General features: G+C 33.1%; 1 protein-coding gene across 4 annotated transcripts in view; it reads right to left on the reverse strand.

Annotated features, from left to right (window-relative positions):
* The window catches only part of RPS6KA6 (ribosomal protein S6 kinase A6), a 105,474-nt gene that overhangs the window by 20,830 nt on the left and 68,754 nt on the right, over positions 1-15,890 (reverse strand). For all 4 annotated transcript variants that reach the window (XM_074323580.1, XM_074323578.1, XM_074323577.1 and 1 more), the window contains 10 exons: positions 14,937-15,007; positions 14,613-14,701; positions 13,759-13,817; positions 11,977-12,079; positions 10,774-10,904; positions 10,211-10,333; positions 9,629-9,718; positions 8,132-8,290; positions 5,241-5,402; positions 906-982 (listed from right to left, as the gene is read on the reverse strand). In XM_074323580.1, coding sequence (XP_074179681.1) covers positions 906-982; positions 5,241-5,402; positions 8,132-8,290; positions 9,629-9,718; positions 10,211-10,333; positions 10,774-10,904; positions 11,977-12,079; positions 13,759-13,817; positions 14,613-14,701; positions 14,937-15,007 — 1,064 coding nt within the window. The remainder of the gene's footprint in view (positions 1-905; positions 983-5,240; positions 5,403-8,131; positions 8,291-9,628; positions 9,719-10,210; positions 10,334-10,773; positions 10,905-11,976; positions 12,080-13,758; positions 13,818-14,612; positions 14,702-14,936; positions 15,008-15,890) is intronic.

Consider the following 15,890-nt stretch of genomic DNA (forward strand, 5'->3'; position numbering starts at 1 on the left):
AATCTCTATTGCCAGGAGAGCCAGAATTCAACTACTTTAAAAAAATTAACTCATAGGATAACTGAATAGCTCAGGTGGTTACAGCGCGGTGCAAATAACAAGGTTGCTGTGTTCGATCCCTCCATGGGCCACTGAGAATGCGCCCTCTTTAAAAAGCAAGAAAACAAAAGCAAAAAAAAAATTAACTCAGGGCCAGCCGAGGTCGCCAGTTCAATTCCCACATGGGCCAGTGAGCTGCGCCCTCTACAGCTAAGATTGTGAACAACAGCTCTCCCTGGAGGTGGGATGCCCTCAGCAGCCAGAGGTTGGCCAGCCGGAGGTTGGCATAAGCTGCCATGAGCTGCTGCGGGCTACCTAGTGTGGTTGGGTGGCCAGCGGCAGCCATAGTGAGCTGCCGGACAACTGCCGACTGACTGCCTCAGCCAAGGGGAGCGCAAAATACCAGCATGGGCCAGGGAGCTGGGTCCTACACAACTAGACTGAGAAACAACAGCTTGAACCGGAGTGGGGGAAAGGGGGGAGTGAGGCGGAAGCGCAAGTGGGGGAAATTCACTCAGTATCAAGTTCAGTGGGCAAGTACCTGTTGAAACAGGAAATTATTTTATGCTCAAAGAAACACTTTCCAATAAGTAATGCACTCAATGTAAAATATCAAAATAAAAATATATGCTTTATTTTAAAGTATGAGTTCAAATTGAAAACTCTTTTAATTATATACCTGAATATTGCCTCATTAAATGCCTTACTTTAGTTTTTAAATTTTGTTAAGTAAACAATATGTAATATTTTGAAATGTTGATAGCAATTTCCTTAAGGTTATCTTCATCTGTCCTCTTTCCAGATGAAAATATACAAGTGAAATTCAAATAATGATGTGAGTTATTTTGAGTATATAAGTTTCTTACCCCGCCAACATTGTGTATAAAAGGACTCCCAGACTCCAAATATCACAGGCAGCATCGTAGCCCTGTTGCATAAGAACCTGAGAAAGAAAACTCATTATCTGGTACTACTCAGTATAAACTCAATTTTCTCATCTGAAAGAAAGTTGTGCTTCTAATACTCTCACAAACGTTCACAATTTAAACACTTAAGATTATTTTAATATTTTCAAAGATAGACTCACTTAATGTTAAAAGCAGTCTTCTGCTATTACCAAGCATTGAGTAAATGGCTATTAATAAAGTGATTAAGTAACATGGGTCACACACAAATACAACCTTGTAAGGTATGATCCCTGAACTCAATGAACTTTGATTTCTCCTCTTATGAAAATCAGATACAGACATCAAAGTTTAAGACTAATATGAACCGAGAGCTTAATGTATACTATACACAGTACTGTCTTTTAATCCTGACACTGACTCTATGAGGTGATATGATTATTGCCATTTTGAAGTTGAGGAATCTGAGGCAAATGTTAAGTAATTTGCCCAGTATAACAAAAGTAATAAGTAGTGGAGTAGGTATTCTTACTCTAGAGCCTGTGCTTTTAATATTTATAACTGCCTCCTTACTACAAGAGATAATATATGATCTTATGAAAAAGATGAATTTATATTTTATATACAAGGCTTATGTCTTGAAAAGATCAGTATATTTCTGGATCACAAATACACATCGGATAAATTCTGGTTTCATCAATTTTTCATACAATAATTTAGGTAGCTGTTTTTTGCTGTTGGGACTAGTGTTAATAAAAATCAAATAATATATTTTATATGCATGTAAGTTTTCTCTATGAAGTTAATAGAGTTTGTTAGAAAAATAAAGATGACATGAAGCCTTTTTTCATTTAGAAAAATAAGTCCTCTGCTAAAGCCTTTACGCATAGGAACCAAATAAAAACCTTAACACATTAATAAAATGGGGACGGTATAACCACCATCATGGACATTTTATTTGTAAGTTTGGCTTTGACAATTGCCGGATATGAATATAGTTACCTTCCTACTTGCATCAACTTAAATACAAGAAGATAGAAGTCAGAATTAAAGTTATTAATGCCATTGTAACAGTGATCCTGTACTTTTGTTTTTGAAATGTAAACCTCTGATGTAATTTGATTTGACTGAGGTTTGGCTTGGGACTTATTGAAAGTTTTTTTTTTTCCTTTCTTTGCTTCCCCCGCTCCCACCAAACCTTGATGACTGTTTACTGTACATTTACTATGCATACCAGTTCCAATGGTTTTATTTACTTTGGACCAGTGTGCACACCTGGGCCAGCAACTTGGGAGGGGTTTTTGGCATCTGTGTGGGATTCACTCCTGCCCTGGGGCGGACCAGCCTCTAGGAAGCGCTTTTTCTTGGAGGTGCCTAGCCAACTTTTAGCTCCTTACTTCTGCCCCTCCTTGTGTGTGTATAAAACCTTTTGGCAATATTAAGAGGGGAAAGGCAGTCTTTGTGAGAGGGAGTCCATTGTCTTCCCTTAATGCTGGCATTTTGGAATAAAACTGCTTTTCTTTCTACCAACCTTGCCTCTCGCGTTTTGGCTTGGAGAGCAGCCGGACCTTTTGCACAGTAACACCATTAACTTTCTCATTTGGTTTCCCAAATCAGCAAAAAGTAACATAGACAGAGATTCTCATTCCCTTTGCTCAACTTAAATCAAGTTCAACTTAATTAAGTTCAACTTAATTCATATTTGGAGTGAAACATATGACAGCCCAGAACAGAGCAAAACAGGGTAATTTTACAATTATTTTATAAAAGAGCTGCAGACAACATCCATCCAATTTACTGTAAGTTCCTTTAATTCAGGATCATTCTTAGACTTCAGTAGGCATTAAATATCACTTGAATAATATAATGGATTTACTTTTATAAATGAAAGAATATATTAATTTTGCGACAGGTACAGTAGAGAAGCGAGCACATCTATTATGTCTACTTTAAGAGGTTGATTGAATTGATTCATATAAAAAATATGAATGAATATTCCTTGCTATTGTTAAGCTGAAATTATAATTAGTTTATATCTTAGCAAAGATCTCCTCGTTATACAGTGTGATGAAATAATGGATTTATGCCCCCATAATGCTGTTATTACTCAAATATCTGCCTAGATACTTGAATATTTCTGATTCTAGTTTAAAAGATAATGTATTTCATATATTTCATGACTCATTTATGAACAGGTTTGAAATATTACAAATGTTACCCAAATCTCTGTATTTTATTTACAACAATTTACAAGTATTCATTAATTGCTAGCAGAAGCTTCAGCACTAGATAATAAAACTTTTCAAAGGGTTTTGGAAATACAAACACTAGCAAAAGGTAGTTCAGGCACATGAAGTGTTGTCCACAAGTTCACCTGAAAAACTTCACTATTATAATGGTGAGAGTGTCTTACTATTATACAATGGAAGTCTGTTAGGATAAAAAGCATCAAAAGGCTGCATTCTTCTCTGGATTTGCACTCATTTAAAAATGTTTACTTAGACTTTAAGCTAAAAAATGTTTACCTAACCATCAATCTAAACACAGACATATTATATATTTTGCATTTTAATGTCTGCTTTGGAGATGTTCATTTGGGATACATTCACCCCTAGTCTTTTTCCAGTGAGAAGTTTCCATCATATCAAGGGGTCCAAGTCCATAAGATTAAGTCAGTATTAAGAATTTGGCCATGAAAATGATTATTCTGTACTCTTCTTCATGTCTCCTGCACAAATGTTAGAATATTAATGATGACTACATATCCTTTCTTTAACAGAAGAGCCCTAATCTCAACTATTCTGTCCGCCTATCCTATAAAACCATTGAAATGTCCAAGAAAGGCTAATTTTTTAACGTCTGATTTATATCTCTTACACCTGGGGTCAATACAATAACCCCTTCTTGGCTCATGCATGCATTCCAATTTTTATTGGAAAAATAATAGTTTCTGTATATTTTAGTTTAATAAAAATGTGTGCATTCCTTATTCTATGAATTTAATTAAAATACAGATGAGAGCACATTCTCTAGACGTGGACATGATTTCTGATAGGGCAAGTCTCTTACCATGAAGACCCTGTAAAGCAGGTGCTATGCAGCTTCCTCCACATCTCTATCTTAAAGATTTAATGAATTTTAACATTCTAAGTTTTCTTTAGAAAGTTATTTTTCCACATTTCTATCTTTATTGTTAGAAATATTATTTATTTTTCTAATAGCTACATTAAAATACAGATTTGTTGATATTTAAATATAAATGGTTATTAATGTTAATCTGATGTGCCGTTTTATTCAAAAAGGGCTATTTGATACAAAAATAAAATCAGAAAACATGCACATGAGATGGTTATTCATCCTCAAATTATTTCATGCTTTTTCTCTGACTTGGAAATTTCAATTTTTCAAACTTTAACTTTTTTTATTTTGCTTTGTGTTAAATATACAATATAATAATCCATATGGGTTAGCATAATTCATAACATATAAGTACAGCTTCTGACTTACAAACAAATCTTAAAAAAAACCTATATGACCAGTGCCATCCTTGATTCATTCTTTCATCAACCACACTTTCAATTTCTGTGGGAACTGCTACAGTCAAAACTCCCACACCAATGATCAGAACTGGCTGTCTGTTGGAGCTTGCCAAATGTGAAACCTTCACCCCTTAACCTCCCCAGCCTTACCTTTCCTGAATCTTCCCTCTAAGATCCACATATGAATGTTATTTTCCAAGAAAAATCCTATGGCTTATAAAAAAACCCGGAGAAGCTGTTTTCTCCAGAAATTAGAAGATCCTTAAACAATCAGGGATGAAACTATCCTTATATGTCTATTATGTATAATGTTAAACAATTATAAGTTACCTCATGTCCAGCACAACCCTGAAAATATCTGAAAATCTATCCTGGCTTTGTAACTGAGTGAGTGCTAGGTCTTGAAAAAGTTATTTATTTAGGTACTTTAAGCTTCATTTTCCTCATTTATGATATTTAATATGTTGAAGGTGGAGTTATCGCTATTCTCTCTCCCAGCTCTAAAATGGTATGGTTTTGAAACTAGTACATAACCCAAAGAATAGTATAGTCTGATTATTACATTAAGGTTGATTTCAGATGATAGTTCCTAGTCTGAATATTTATATCAGGGGTATCAGAATTCACTGATTTAAAGAGCTTTATATATAGTTGAGAATGGACAAGATAACTCAGCTTTTACCTACCTACCCTAACATACATATACATTCAACTAAAGGAGAAGAGTGAAGGCAAAAACTGAAGTTTTAAAGAGTACCTCAGGTGCTACAAAGTTTGCAGTATAGCATGGAGTTAAGAGAAGTCCATTTTCTCCTCGAAGTTGTTTTGCAAACCCAAAATCACAGATCTTAATGGAGTCTGCATTGGCTGATTCATCCATGTATAAAATATTACTAGGTTTAAGATCACGGTGAACAACCTTGAATATAAAAGAAATAAAAAGCATAACATTTCTCTATCGCTAAGTAAATATTTGTGAAATAAAACACTTTAAGGTAATATATTTCCAGGAAAAGGAACTTTCTTAAGCATAAAATTTTGAAAATGATACTTTCTCCAACCTGGATAGACTTGAAAGCCTGAAGTATACAGAGGGAATAATCTCTATCAGACAGATGCTCCAGTTTCTATTCAAGCCACCAGTTTTGTTAACCACTTCCAATCTCAAAGTATCAAAACTCAATTCTCAGTTCCACTTCTGGTTATAATGGACTAAGACCCTGCTGAACATGCCCCTCCTCAGAGTAAACAACTATAAAACCCAAACATAATACAAAATTCAACTACCTGAAGGTACTGGAGAGTGAAAAGAAGCAGATAGACTGGCTGGGAGTACACACTTGATTGACGGAAGGAATACGGGGAGCTATATGAATGGCTTTTAGGCTAGGTTTAAGTGCAGTTCTGATGGCACACAGTAGTGGTGAAGACACACATGGAAAAGCCCACAGTTGGGGTGGGGGTAGGGGGTGGGAGATGAGGGTAAGGGGGATCGAATATATGGTGATGGAAGGAGAACTGACTCCGGGTGATGAACACACAATGGGATTTATAGATGATGTAATACAGAATTGTACACCTGAAATCTATGTAACTTTACTAACAATTGTCACCCCAATAAATTTAATAAAATTAAATTAAAAAGAGCCCACAGTCTTTCTGGCCTGGAGGACCAGAAAGAGATGCTGGGGAACTGTGAATGCTGAGTGGAGGGATACTGTAAGGTAAAAAGCCAGAACTGACCCTTGAATCAAAAATGTGCACAAGAGGCTCAAAATAGTTAATATAAAGATAAAAGATAGAGGTCAAGTTGCTAGCCCAAAAGCAGAGTTTTCAGTGCAGACACTGCCAAGAAAAGTATTTATTGAAGCAAAACAAAACAGAAACAATAATAATCATTAGAGAAAAATAGCAGAATACAAAAAAATTTATATATCTTAATATTCAAATGTGCAGTATATAATCCAAAGTTATCTGATATACGAAGAACCAAGAAAATGGAACAAAGTTTCAAGAGAAAAAGAAAAGTCAACTAATTCCAACTCCAAGATAAACCACAGTGGACCTAACAAACAAGTGGCTATTATTATACGTGATGCGATGGAGGTGCTAGCTAACATTGTGGTGGTGATCATACTGTAGTATATAAATGTATCAAACTAACACACTGCACACCTTAAAACTACACAATGTTATGTCAATTATATCTCAAAATGTATTATGTAAAATTCACAAGACTAAATAAATACAAAATAAATTTTAAAAACTAAGTGGCTATTATAACTACACAACGGAGTAAAACAAAATATGCTTTCAACGCATGAAACTCTCAGCAGAAAAATAGAAACAATAAATAAGACCCAAATGAAATGCAAGAAATGGAAAATATTCTGAAATTCTCTACACGGTTATTTTCCTAGAGCTATTATCTACTTCATTTAATCTAGTCCTATCTTTCATTAGCAGTTTACCATACTGAAAGCTCTTCAAAGACAAGGACCGAGTCTTACTCAGTTTGAATCTGCAACACCTTTTACAATGCCTGGCATATAGAAATGCTCAATGAACCTCTGTCATTAATTTATTTAATTGATGTAAGAACCAGAAGGTTTCTAAAATAATAAACTAAGAAAAGATGCTTAACATTTTCCTCTTCTCAAAACTTCTGGTCGTCCTTTATTTTAGAGAGTGTTGATAAAGACAACCAAGGAATTAAATTATAAAAGAACTACTCCTTTAGCATTATACAATTTATATCTGAAAATATTTAAAAATATATTCTATTAAACCACACACAAAACTGAATCTTGGGTTATTTTTCTTAATTATAAGAGGGGCTCACGTAGAATTTTCACTGTGTCAATTCTGATTTGTCAATTTCTTTATTGATAATACTTAAGTGGATACATATCCACTATTACAACTAATTCAAACTTACATTTTTAAATTATTTGTGGCTTTGTTTTCTTGTATAGCAATATATAATAAAAGTTGACCTTTTTTGATAACATTTGCTTTCTTTATGAAGAGATAGGAAGCAAAATAACAGGTCTGCTCCTCCACTAAAAATTTTAATGTATTGGTATTTCGAATGTTTAGAATCCAAATTTCTTATTGTACTTGGAGGACGGGTTGGCAAGGGTCAAGATACACACAGTCCTCTTCCTGCCAGAGCTTTATATGTTAGGTATAGCATAATTTGAATCATATTCACAACATGTCTTTGAATAATTATTTTATGTTTCACTTTTAAGTTTGATTAGGGTTAATATTAGGTTAATACAAAAGTAATTGCGCTTTAACAGGTTAAAAAAACAACAGAAAAAAAAAAAAACTGCAACTACTTTTGCACCAACCTAATAATTTTAAAGTCCAGCTTAGATACATTTATATCATCCAAACCACTTTTAAAACTAATATGCTATTTAATCAGGGCCAACAGGCAGAGTGAAGAGAATTAATAAAGTATTATTCATTTTCCAAAATCCACAACCTTCACTATATTATGAGTTTTAATTAAGATTGTCTCTGTAAAATATACTTGTATGTGATAGAAAAAAGTTATCCATTTTAGGTGGTATCCCCTATATATGATTTTATGAAGATGTAAGTCCTAGAATTAAAGGGAAGAATATAATTATAACTTACTCCTTGACAATGAAGATAGTCCAGTGTCTTAGTTATTACAAACAGTATATCACTAGCTTCCCGTTCTGTGAAACATTTTTGTTTGAGAATACGGTCAAGTAGCTCTCCTCCTTTCATCAAATCCGTAACAAGATAAACATATCTACCATCATCATAAACCTAAAGAACATAAATGTTTAAATTACATTTACTTTACTTTTCTAGTGAACCTCCAGTGTTAAAAAAAGACATTTCTTTATTGTTAGTATAGTACAGGCTATACGGAAGATTAAACCAGCCAAATAACCTCTTATACAGTCCTGTGAGACCATATTAAACATATACAGAGGGTACCAAAAAAACAACAACGTATACACATTTTAAGAAAAAAATTGTATTAAAATTATGCTGATGGTAACTACTTTGAGCACCTTTTGTAATTGCAAAACTCAAATGTAACTTGTAGTCATCTTTTGTTATCGATATATATTACAATTTTAATAGAGTTTTCCTTTCTTAAAATGTGTATACTTTTTTTGCACTCACTGTATAATTTTATTAACTTTTAAAGTTGTATGTTATACTTCATCAAAGGATATAAATGGAAAAATAAAACTCTGTGCCTCTCAAATGGCATCTATCTCATTTTTTACTATATTATAGACACTGTTTTTCCCTATTAATACTAAGCTTCCTTCTGGCAATACATATATTATCAGGTTTTTCAAAATTCTCCCCACAGTCCATTACCTGACATGGTGTCTTAAATATTTGTTGAATTCAAATATTATATCAAGGAGAATAAATAAGAAAAATATGTATACCCTCTCAGGGAGGGAGGGAGGGAGGGAGGGAGGGAGGGAAGGAGGGAGGGAGGGAGGGAGGGAGGGAGGGAGAGAGGGAGAGAGGGAGGGAGAGAGAGGTAAACTACTGTTTAAAGATTCTTAATCAAAAGGCTTATCCTATTATCTAAAACAAACTGATTGAAGTGATGGCTGATTTGTCTGCCTTCTCTACAGAGAAAGGAGCATTATTTTCTTATGTGAAAAGCCAGCAGTCAGTAACATCTATTAATATGAGTTATATGCTCATTTTATAAAACTACAGAGTAATATACTATTTCGTTCAAAAAAAAATCCATAAAGCAACAACCAATTTCTGTAATCAAGAAAGTAAAATCTTCTAGAATTTGGCAGATTCCCAATCTGCTATATTTTACAGTACTACAGAATAATAAATAGTACTAGTTATAATTGTTATTAACTAACCAGACTATACTCAAGTATTCAGGACACTCATTTACCAACCATCACAGTTCCTTTTTGACAGTCTATAAGGATAGGAATACAGAATCATAGGGGATAAAAAAAATTGAAGTAGCAAATTTAAGAGTCTTGAGATTTTGTTGCATGACAATAAATATACCATAGACATGAAAATTTTCAATAAGAAAGTAAAGTGCCAAGTCGTAACTTCATTAGCTTAGCTTTTGAATTAGCTTAGAATTTAAATACCTACATCTTTTAAAGTGATAATGTTGGGGTGTTGTCCATAGCGCATTAATATTTCAATTTCTTCTGAGGGGTCTCTGTTACTTCTGTCAATGATCTAAGAAATAAGACAAGACAAATCTCAGAGAAAACCAAATTATTTTCTTTGTCTAAAAATGAATGATACATTTTCAATTTGGTTATATTTTTAAGCAAATGCTTAAAACTCAAGAGTGATGCTTGTCTCATATTATTTTAACATTTAAAAACCTAACAATAAAATAGAACACTTTCTTTAACATTATGTTCCAGTTAACTGAATCTATACTAACTGATAATGTGATCCAAATGCAATAGTAATTGTCACAATTGCTCAATCTTAACATACTACCTTACAATAAAACTATTAAAAAGCAAGACATTCATGGAATACACTGTTTCTCCAAAATAAAGTCTTGGAAAGAAATTCAAAATGAAAATATTAAGTCTTAAGAGTTCTTCCTCATTATCTTATCTTTGCAATCCCTCCTAGCTCCACTGAAAAATGTCGGTTAACCTGTCATTTAACTTACACATATGAAACAAAAAAAGTTAGGCTCAGGGCCAATACCTTCACGGCAAATTCCATGTTGGTAGCTATATGTATGCAACGCTTGCAAACAGAATAGGAGCCAATACCGATATCCTCTTTCAATTCATATACTTCACTAAACCGTGCAGGATTTCCATTTATCTGTTTTTTAATGTAAAATACTAAGATTAATGCAATATTTTTACATTTTCTATCTTTTCTCCTAAATATACATTCATCTTAAATCTTTAAAAAAAAAATCAAGAATAATTAATTCTAGAAGTTTCATCAGTATTTATAAATGGCTTAAACAGATCTGAGCTGATCCTAAATTGCAGGCTGTCTAGATTCCTAAAGCCAACACAATAAATAAACTAGCTTATACATCACCATTACATTTTCTTGCCAAAAGAGATTACATAAATATAATTAAAAGTTACTACCGTCTGCTTTATTTCAAAACATATAGCAACACCTTTAATTCATTATTATACAGAGATAAATGAAGTTAAAAATCACGTAAAAATTATTATAAATCCATTAGGAGTCACTAAAAGAAATAATTATCCCTAAACTATATAATTTGATTATGCAGAATTTACCTGAACAACTGGAAATACGTCTGCACTTGTGATAGAAGTGATTTTATATTCTTCTTCAATAGAAGTTGAAACAAAGCTGAATCCTTTGAAGAGTTGATGGGTATTAGCACTGGCTGGCAAACCAGGAGAATCTAATGGCCAAATAATTATATTTAATTAGAACTACATGGACTTCTATGATATAAAATGTCAGCATTTATTTGAAAATAAAGGAAATCATTAAATATTAGCATCAGACATGCTACATTATATATTTGATTTATTGTGTTATCCATCTCCCCACACTACTATGCAAGTGCCATGTGGATTGTAATTTTCGTGCTGTTCACTGCTGCATCCTCACTGCTTAGTACACTGTAGGCATTTAATATTTGTTGAAAAATGTATGAAACAAACGCCACTAAAAGTAAACCTCATTAGGGCAGCCAGATGGTTCACTAGGTTAGAGTGTGAGCTCTCAACAACAAGGTTGCCGGTTCAATTCCCGCATGGGATGGCGGGCTGAGCCCCCTGCAACTAAAGATTGAAAACGGCGACAGGACTTGGAGCTGAGCTGCGCCCTCCACAACTAGATTGAAGGGCAAAGACTTGGAACTGATGGGCCCTGGAGAAACACACTGTTCCCCAATAAAAAATTTTTTTCAATCCTTAAAAAAAAAAAAAAGTAAACCTCGTTAAATTCTAAACTGTAAGAGTCAGAATGATGTATCTCATGTCTTATCACCTACCCCACCCCCTACCCTCTAAGGCATTAGCATGTCAAAATACTTTTAAAATAAAACAAAACAAAAAACTTTTCACCTTTGGTCTAGTCTCTGCTTCTGATAAATATTTCCCATTGAAAGCCTCTACTTGAGGTGCCCAAGCAACACTGTATATAGGAAGGGCAAATCAACCCTTTGCAAACTTAAAATTCTTTTAGCTTTTATTTAAGAAACTAGTTTATTTTTTTAACCATCTAATTCAGGGATGTCCAAACTTTTTTCAACGTTTTTTACCAAGGGCCGTATGCGGTAAAATACACAAACAGGGCCACTCACTCGAGGTGAAGTACGTATTGCCTCACCTGGTTTATTTAAGTGAACTAAATATATTTTTGGAATTTGCTGTGGGCCAATTAACATTTGGCCCACGGGCCGCAGTTTGGACACCCCTGATCTAATTGAACAAAAAGCCCTGATGTTACACATAAACATGAATTACCTTTAGGTGTTTTTGCAGTAAATTCAGGATCAAAACAAAAAGTATCATCTGCTTTTCCAGAAGCAGGTTTGAAAGGAGGTTTAACTTCTCTTTTATATAATTTCTAGAGCAACAGCATAACACAAAAACATATTAACACTTTAAAAATTATTATACTTTGTAAGGGAAAGCAAAACATAATGTTCATAGCCCTTAACAGAAGAATCATAATTTCATAAATGAAATTTCAACAAACTTCAGATACCCATTAACTAAATTCTAAAAATTTGAGAGATAATGTACAGAATCAACTGACACCAGGAAACATAGTAGGGATGCCACAGGTTGCATTCACAAGGAATAATGATGCTGGGTTTTGGATATCAAAATTTGGCTTGAATATCCCCTGATAAAATAACCATACAGAATATGTCATAATGTTACCATGGGGAAATAGCTAATAATACTCAAGGATTTCAAAATTAATAGCTACCTTCAATAACTATATATTTCAAATAAATATTGCTTTCACATGAAAATATGCATTAAAGGAACTGTCTAGGGCTCTTATAATAGAATTCAAAAAGTTAATATTCTGTAATATTCTAACTTTCTAAAATTTGTATGGCCTTGTAGGTTATTAATACTAGTGGCTTATAAAAATAAATCAAAATATTGCCTTCTAAAACTTGTTCTATAAGGCAGGTGAAATAATGACTCGATCAGTGAATAATGGCTTTCTACCTCTGCCCTAGAATTCAAGAAACTTTTGAAAAAATTTTCAATACCCAAACCAGAAATAGATCATCAAAACTGCTTACCTATGATGATTAATAGTACAGAAAATACATAGAACTGTGTTATAAAACAAACAACAAAATGTGGGTTTTTCTTAGAAAAGCTTATTAGTAGTCTAGGAGTTGCAACTTAAAAAAAAATTCTATACATGACTTAGAATTCCATAATGGTTCTGTTTTCACGTACTCTCCAAATTTAGTGAAATACCTGTACAGAAATATCCACTCTTTAACGAATTTCATTTGTCCTAATACATGACAGAAAAATCATTTGAAATTAAATAACATCTTAGATTCTTTAGAATTCATTTTCTGTAAGAATCTGCCCTATCATTTATCCCTTTTCGCCTTTCTCTTCCTTGTCCATATTTCTCAACCTAGAATAGGGGAGACTATTAAACATAATTACTAGGTAAAACAAATGAGAAACTAAAATTTACCATTATCCACACATCTTCTGGTTCAAGGTATTTTTATTTACAGGTGTCGTACATCATAGCGATTACCTTGAACCAGAAGACGTATGGATGAATTTGTAAAAATAGGGATGGATCTTGAGGGTATTATGCTAAGTGAAATAAGTCAGAAGGAAAAGGACAAAAAGTGTATGATTTCACTCACATGTGGAATATGAAACAAAAAAAAAACCACAAATTAACAAACAAAACAACAAAGTCATACATACAGACAACAGATTGGTGATTGGTTACCAGAGGGGAAGGAGAGTGGGGGGAGGGTGAAATGGGTAAAGGGGTTCAATTATATGTGACAAATGGCAACTAGACTCTTGATGGTGAGCATCTGATAGTGCATACAGATAGGGAATTATAATATTGCACACCTGAAACTTGTATGTTATTAACCAATGTTACCCAAATAAAAAAAAATCTCATACTAAATATAAAACAAATGGATTGTTTATCAGCAAAGTCCATATACTACCACTTACTCTTCAGCTTTTGCTCATATTAAAGTTATTCAGTAACACATTTTCAACTGAACTTACATTCCAGTCAATATTTGCAAAAAAAGGATGTCTTTTGATTTCCTCAACTCCTTCTGAACCTATAAAAACGGAGACTTTTTTACTGGTATGATTTTTAAAATCTTTATACCTGGCCTTCAGGCTGTTATCTATAAAGAGGAGTAAACATATTTCATAAATTCCTTGCAATGAAAAGTTTGATTTCCCATCTGATATTTTATTAATTGATCATTTAAATTAAATGATAAAAATAACTGATATTCATATTGAAGCATACAGAGTATCATGAAATACTGAAATGCCTTCCAAATCAAATCAAAACCACGTTTAATGTAACATTAAAATTTAAGTACATTTTCTTTTCTTCATAATTCAATTTATGGCCTAATATCTATATGGTAAATTAAACAGTAAAACAGAATAAAGTAACATTGCAATTTTAACATAAGTACATAAACAGGATAATAGGATTACATCTGGATCAAGGGAAAGGCTACCAAAAAGTATATAAATAATGAGCAGTTATGGAAACATTATTTACCTTGAAGAACATTAGGAAAGCAAAATAATTATCTTCAAATATCTAAAAGGATTACCTATACAATTCTGTGAATTATTTCAAAAAGAGGTAATCCATATGATACACATAATGATATATGTTAAACAGAAGTACTGAGTAACTAGACCACTCCATTTTTCAATTATAGACAAAACAGAATTTACTGGAATCTTTGCATGTACAAAACGCAAAGTTGTAGTTATGAATACATAGCAACAGTAAAGGAACTTAAGCCAGAAAACATAAAGTTATAATTATAATTATCTTCCCAAAGCATGCAGTATATTGTTATAAAAGCTAAGAAAATAAACAATACCCAATCTATGTACTGGATTCCTTTTCAGTAACATCGTTAGAAGACTTTGTGCTTCAGCACTAAGAAACCGAGGCATTCCAAGTTTTGCTCTGGAAAAGAGAATTTTAGAAAATTTAAATCTAGCCATACTTCTCTAAATTTACAAACCTCAAAAAGAATTTTAAAGAATGCTTTCACGATGGCAAATAATGTCCCCCATATGGTAGGAGAAGGGAATAAGACAGTGTGAAAAATGTTTCTTTGTTGTCGATTTAAACCCACAAGTTTCTCAAAACCGAAAGCCAGAAATTTTTCCAAAAAGAAAAAAATAGTATTTAAACTTACTTTAATATCATATTCATGGTCTCATTTCTGTCATTACCTTGAAATGGCAGTGTACCAGTAAGCATTTCAAACTAAAACAAACCAAAAAAATAACACAATCAATTTAGCACAACTCAGAACACACAAAGAAATTCTTTAGGAAAAAAATTGAGACTTGTAATACATGATCATCAAATCATACAGGATCTACATGACAGTAGATCAAAATAGGATCAGAAACCTAGGTCATTTATGGAAATACACTTCTCATACCCACTCCACTGATAGGTGATCTGTAGCAAATGAAACCAATATTTTTCAGTACTGTCATGTTTGGTTAAGTTACCCCAAACCAAAGCAATTTGGAAATAGACACAAGTCATTTTCTTTTAAAAGAAAGATATGCTTTTAAAGCAAACAACTTAACAGTAAAAAGAAAGTAAAAATAAGCATAGAACCATTTCAGATTCATACATGATGAAGAAAGATTTAACCATTCTCATTCCCCTCACTTCCCAAAAAACAGGAACCAAAACAAGAGAAGCTGCGCGCGCGCGCACACGTATCTTTTATAAAGAAAAAAATTCAGACAGTTGTATACAGGATAAGGAAAACATTTTCCCTATGAGATTTACCTGCAATGCAAAAAACTAGGACATTAATTAATTGTATGGGAAAAGTAGGTCTAAAAATGAAGATCCATAATTATAGTTCATTAAAAAGTTTTTATATTCCTAATATTTAAAACTCAAACTTAGATCCAATAATGGCTTTGGCCTGTCCTTTGTTCACTTATCTGAACTTACAACCTTAGTTAGCTTATCCATTCAACTCTCTCCTATACCCCCTGAGGACTCTCAATTTGATCCAGCCTCAATCTCTCTCAAGCCCATTTTCCCTCCCAAATTGACAGTAAGGGTTCTCAACTGGAGACTGAGGAGGTAGTTGTAGGAGTGAAAGAAAGGAAAAGGAAAG

The sequence above is a fragment of the Rhinolophus sinicus genome, chromosome X (assembly GCF_036562045.2).
Source record: "Rhinolophus sinicus isolate RSC01 chromosome X, ASM3656204v1, whole genome shotgun sequence".
In the NCBI taxonomy this organism is placed as follows: Eukaryota; Metazoa; Chordata; class Mammalia; order Chiroptera; family Rhinolophidae; genus Rhinolophus; species Rhinolophus sinicus.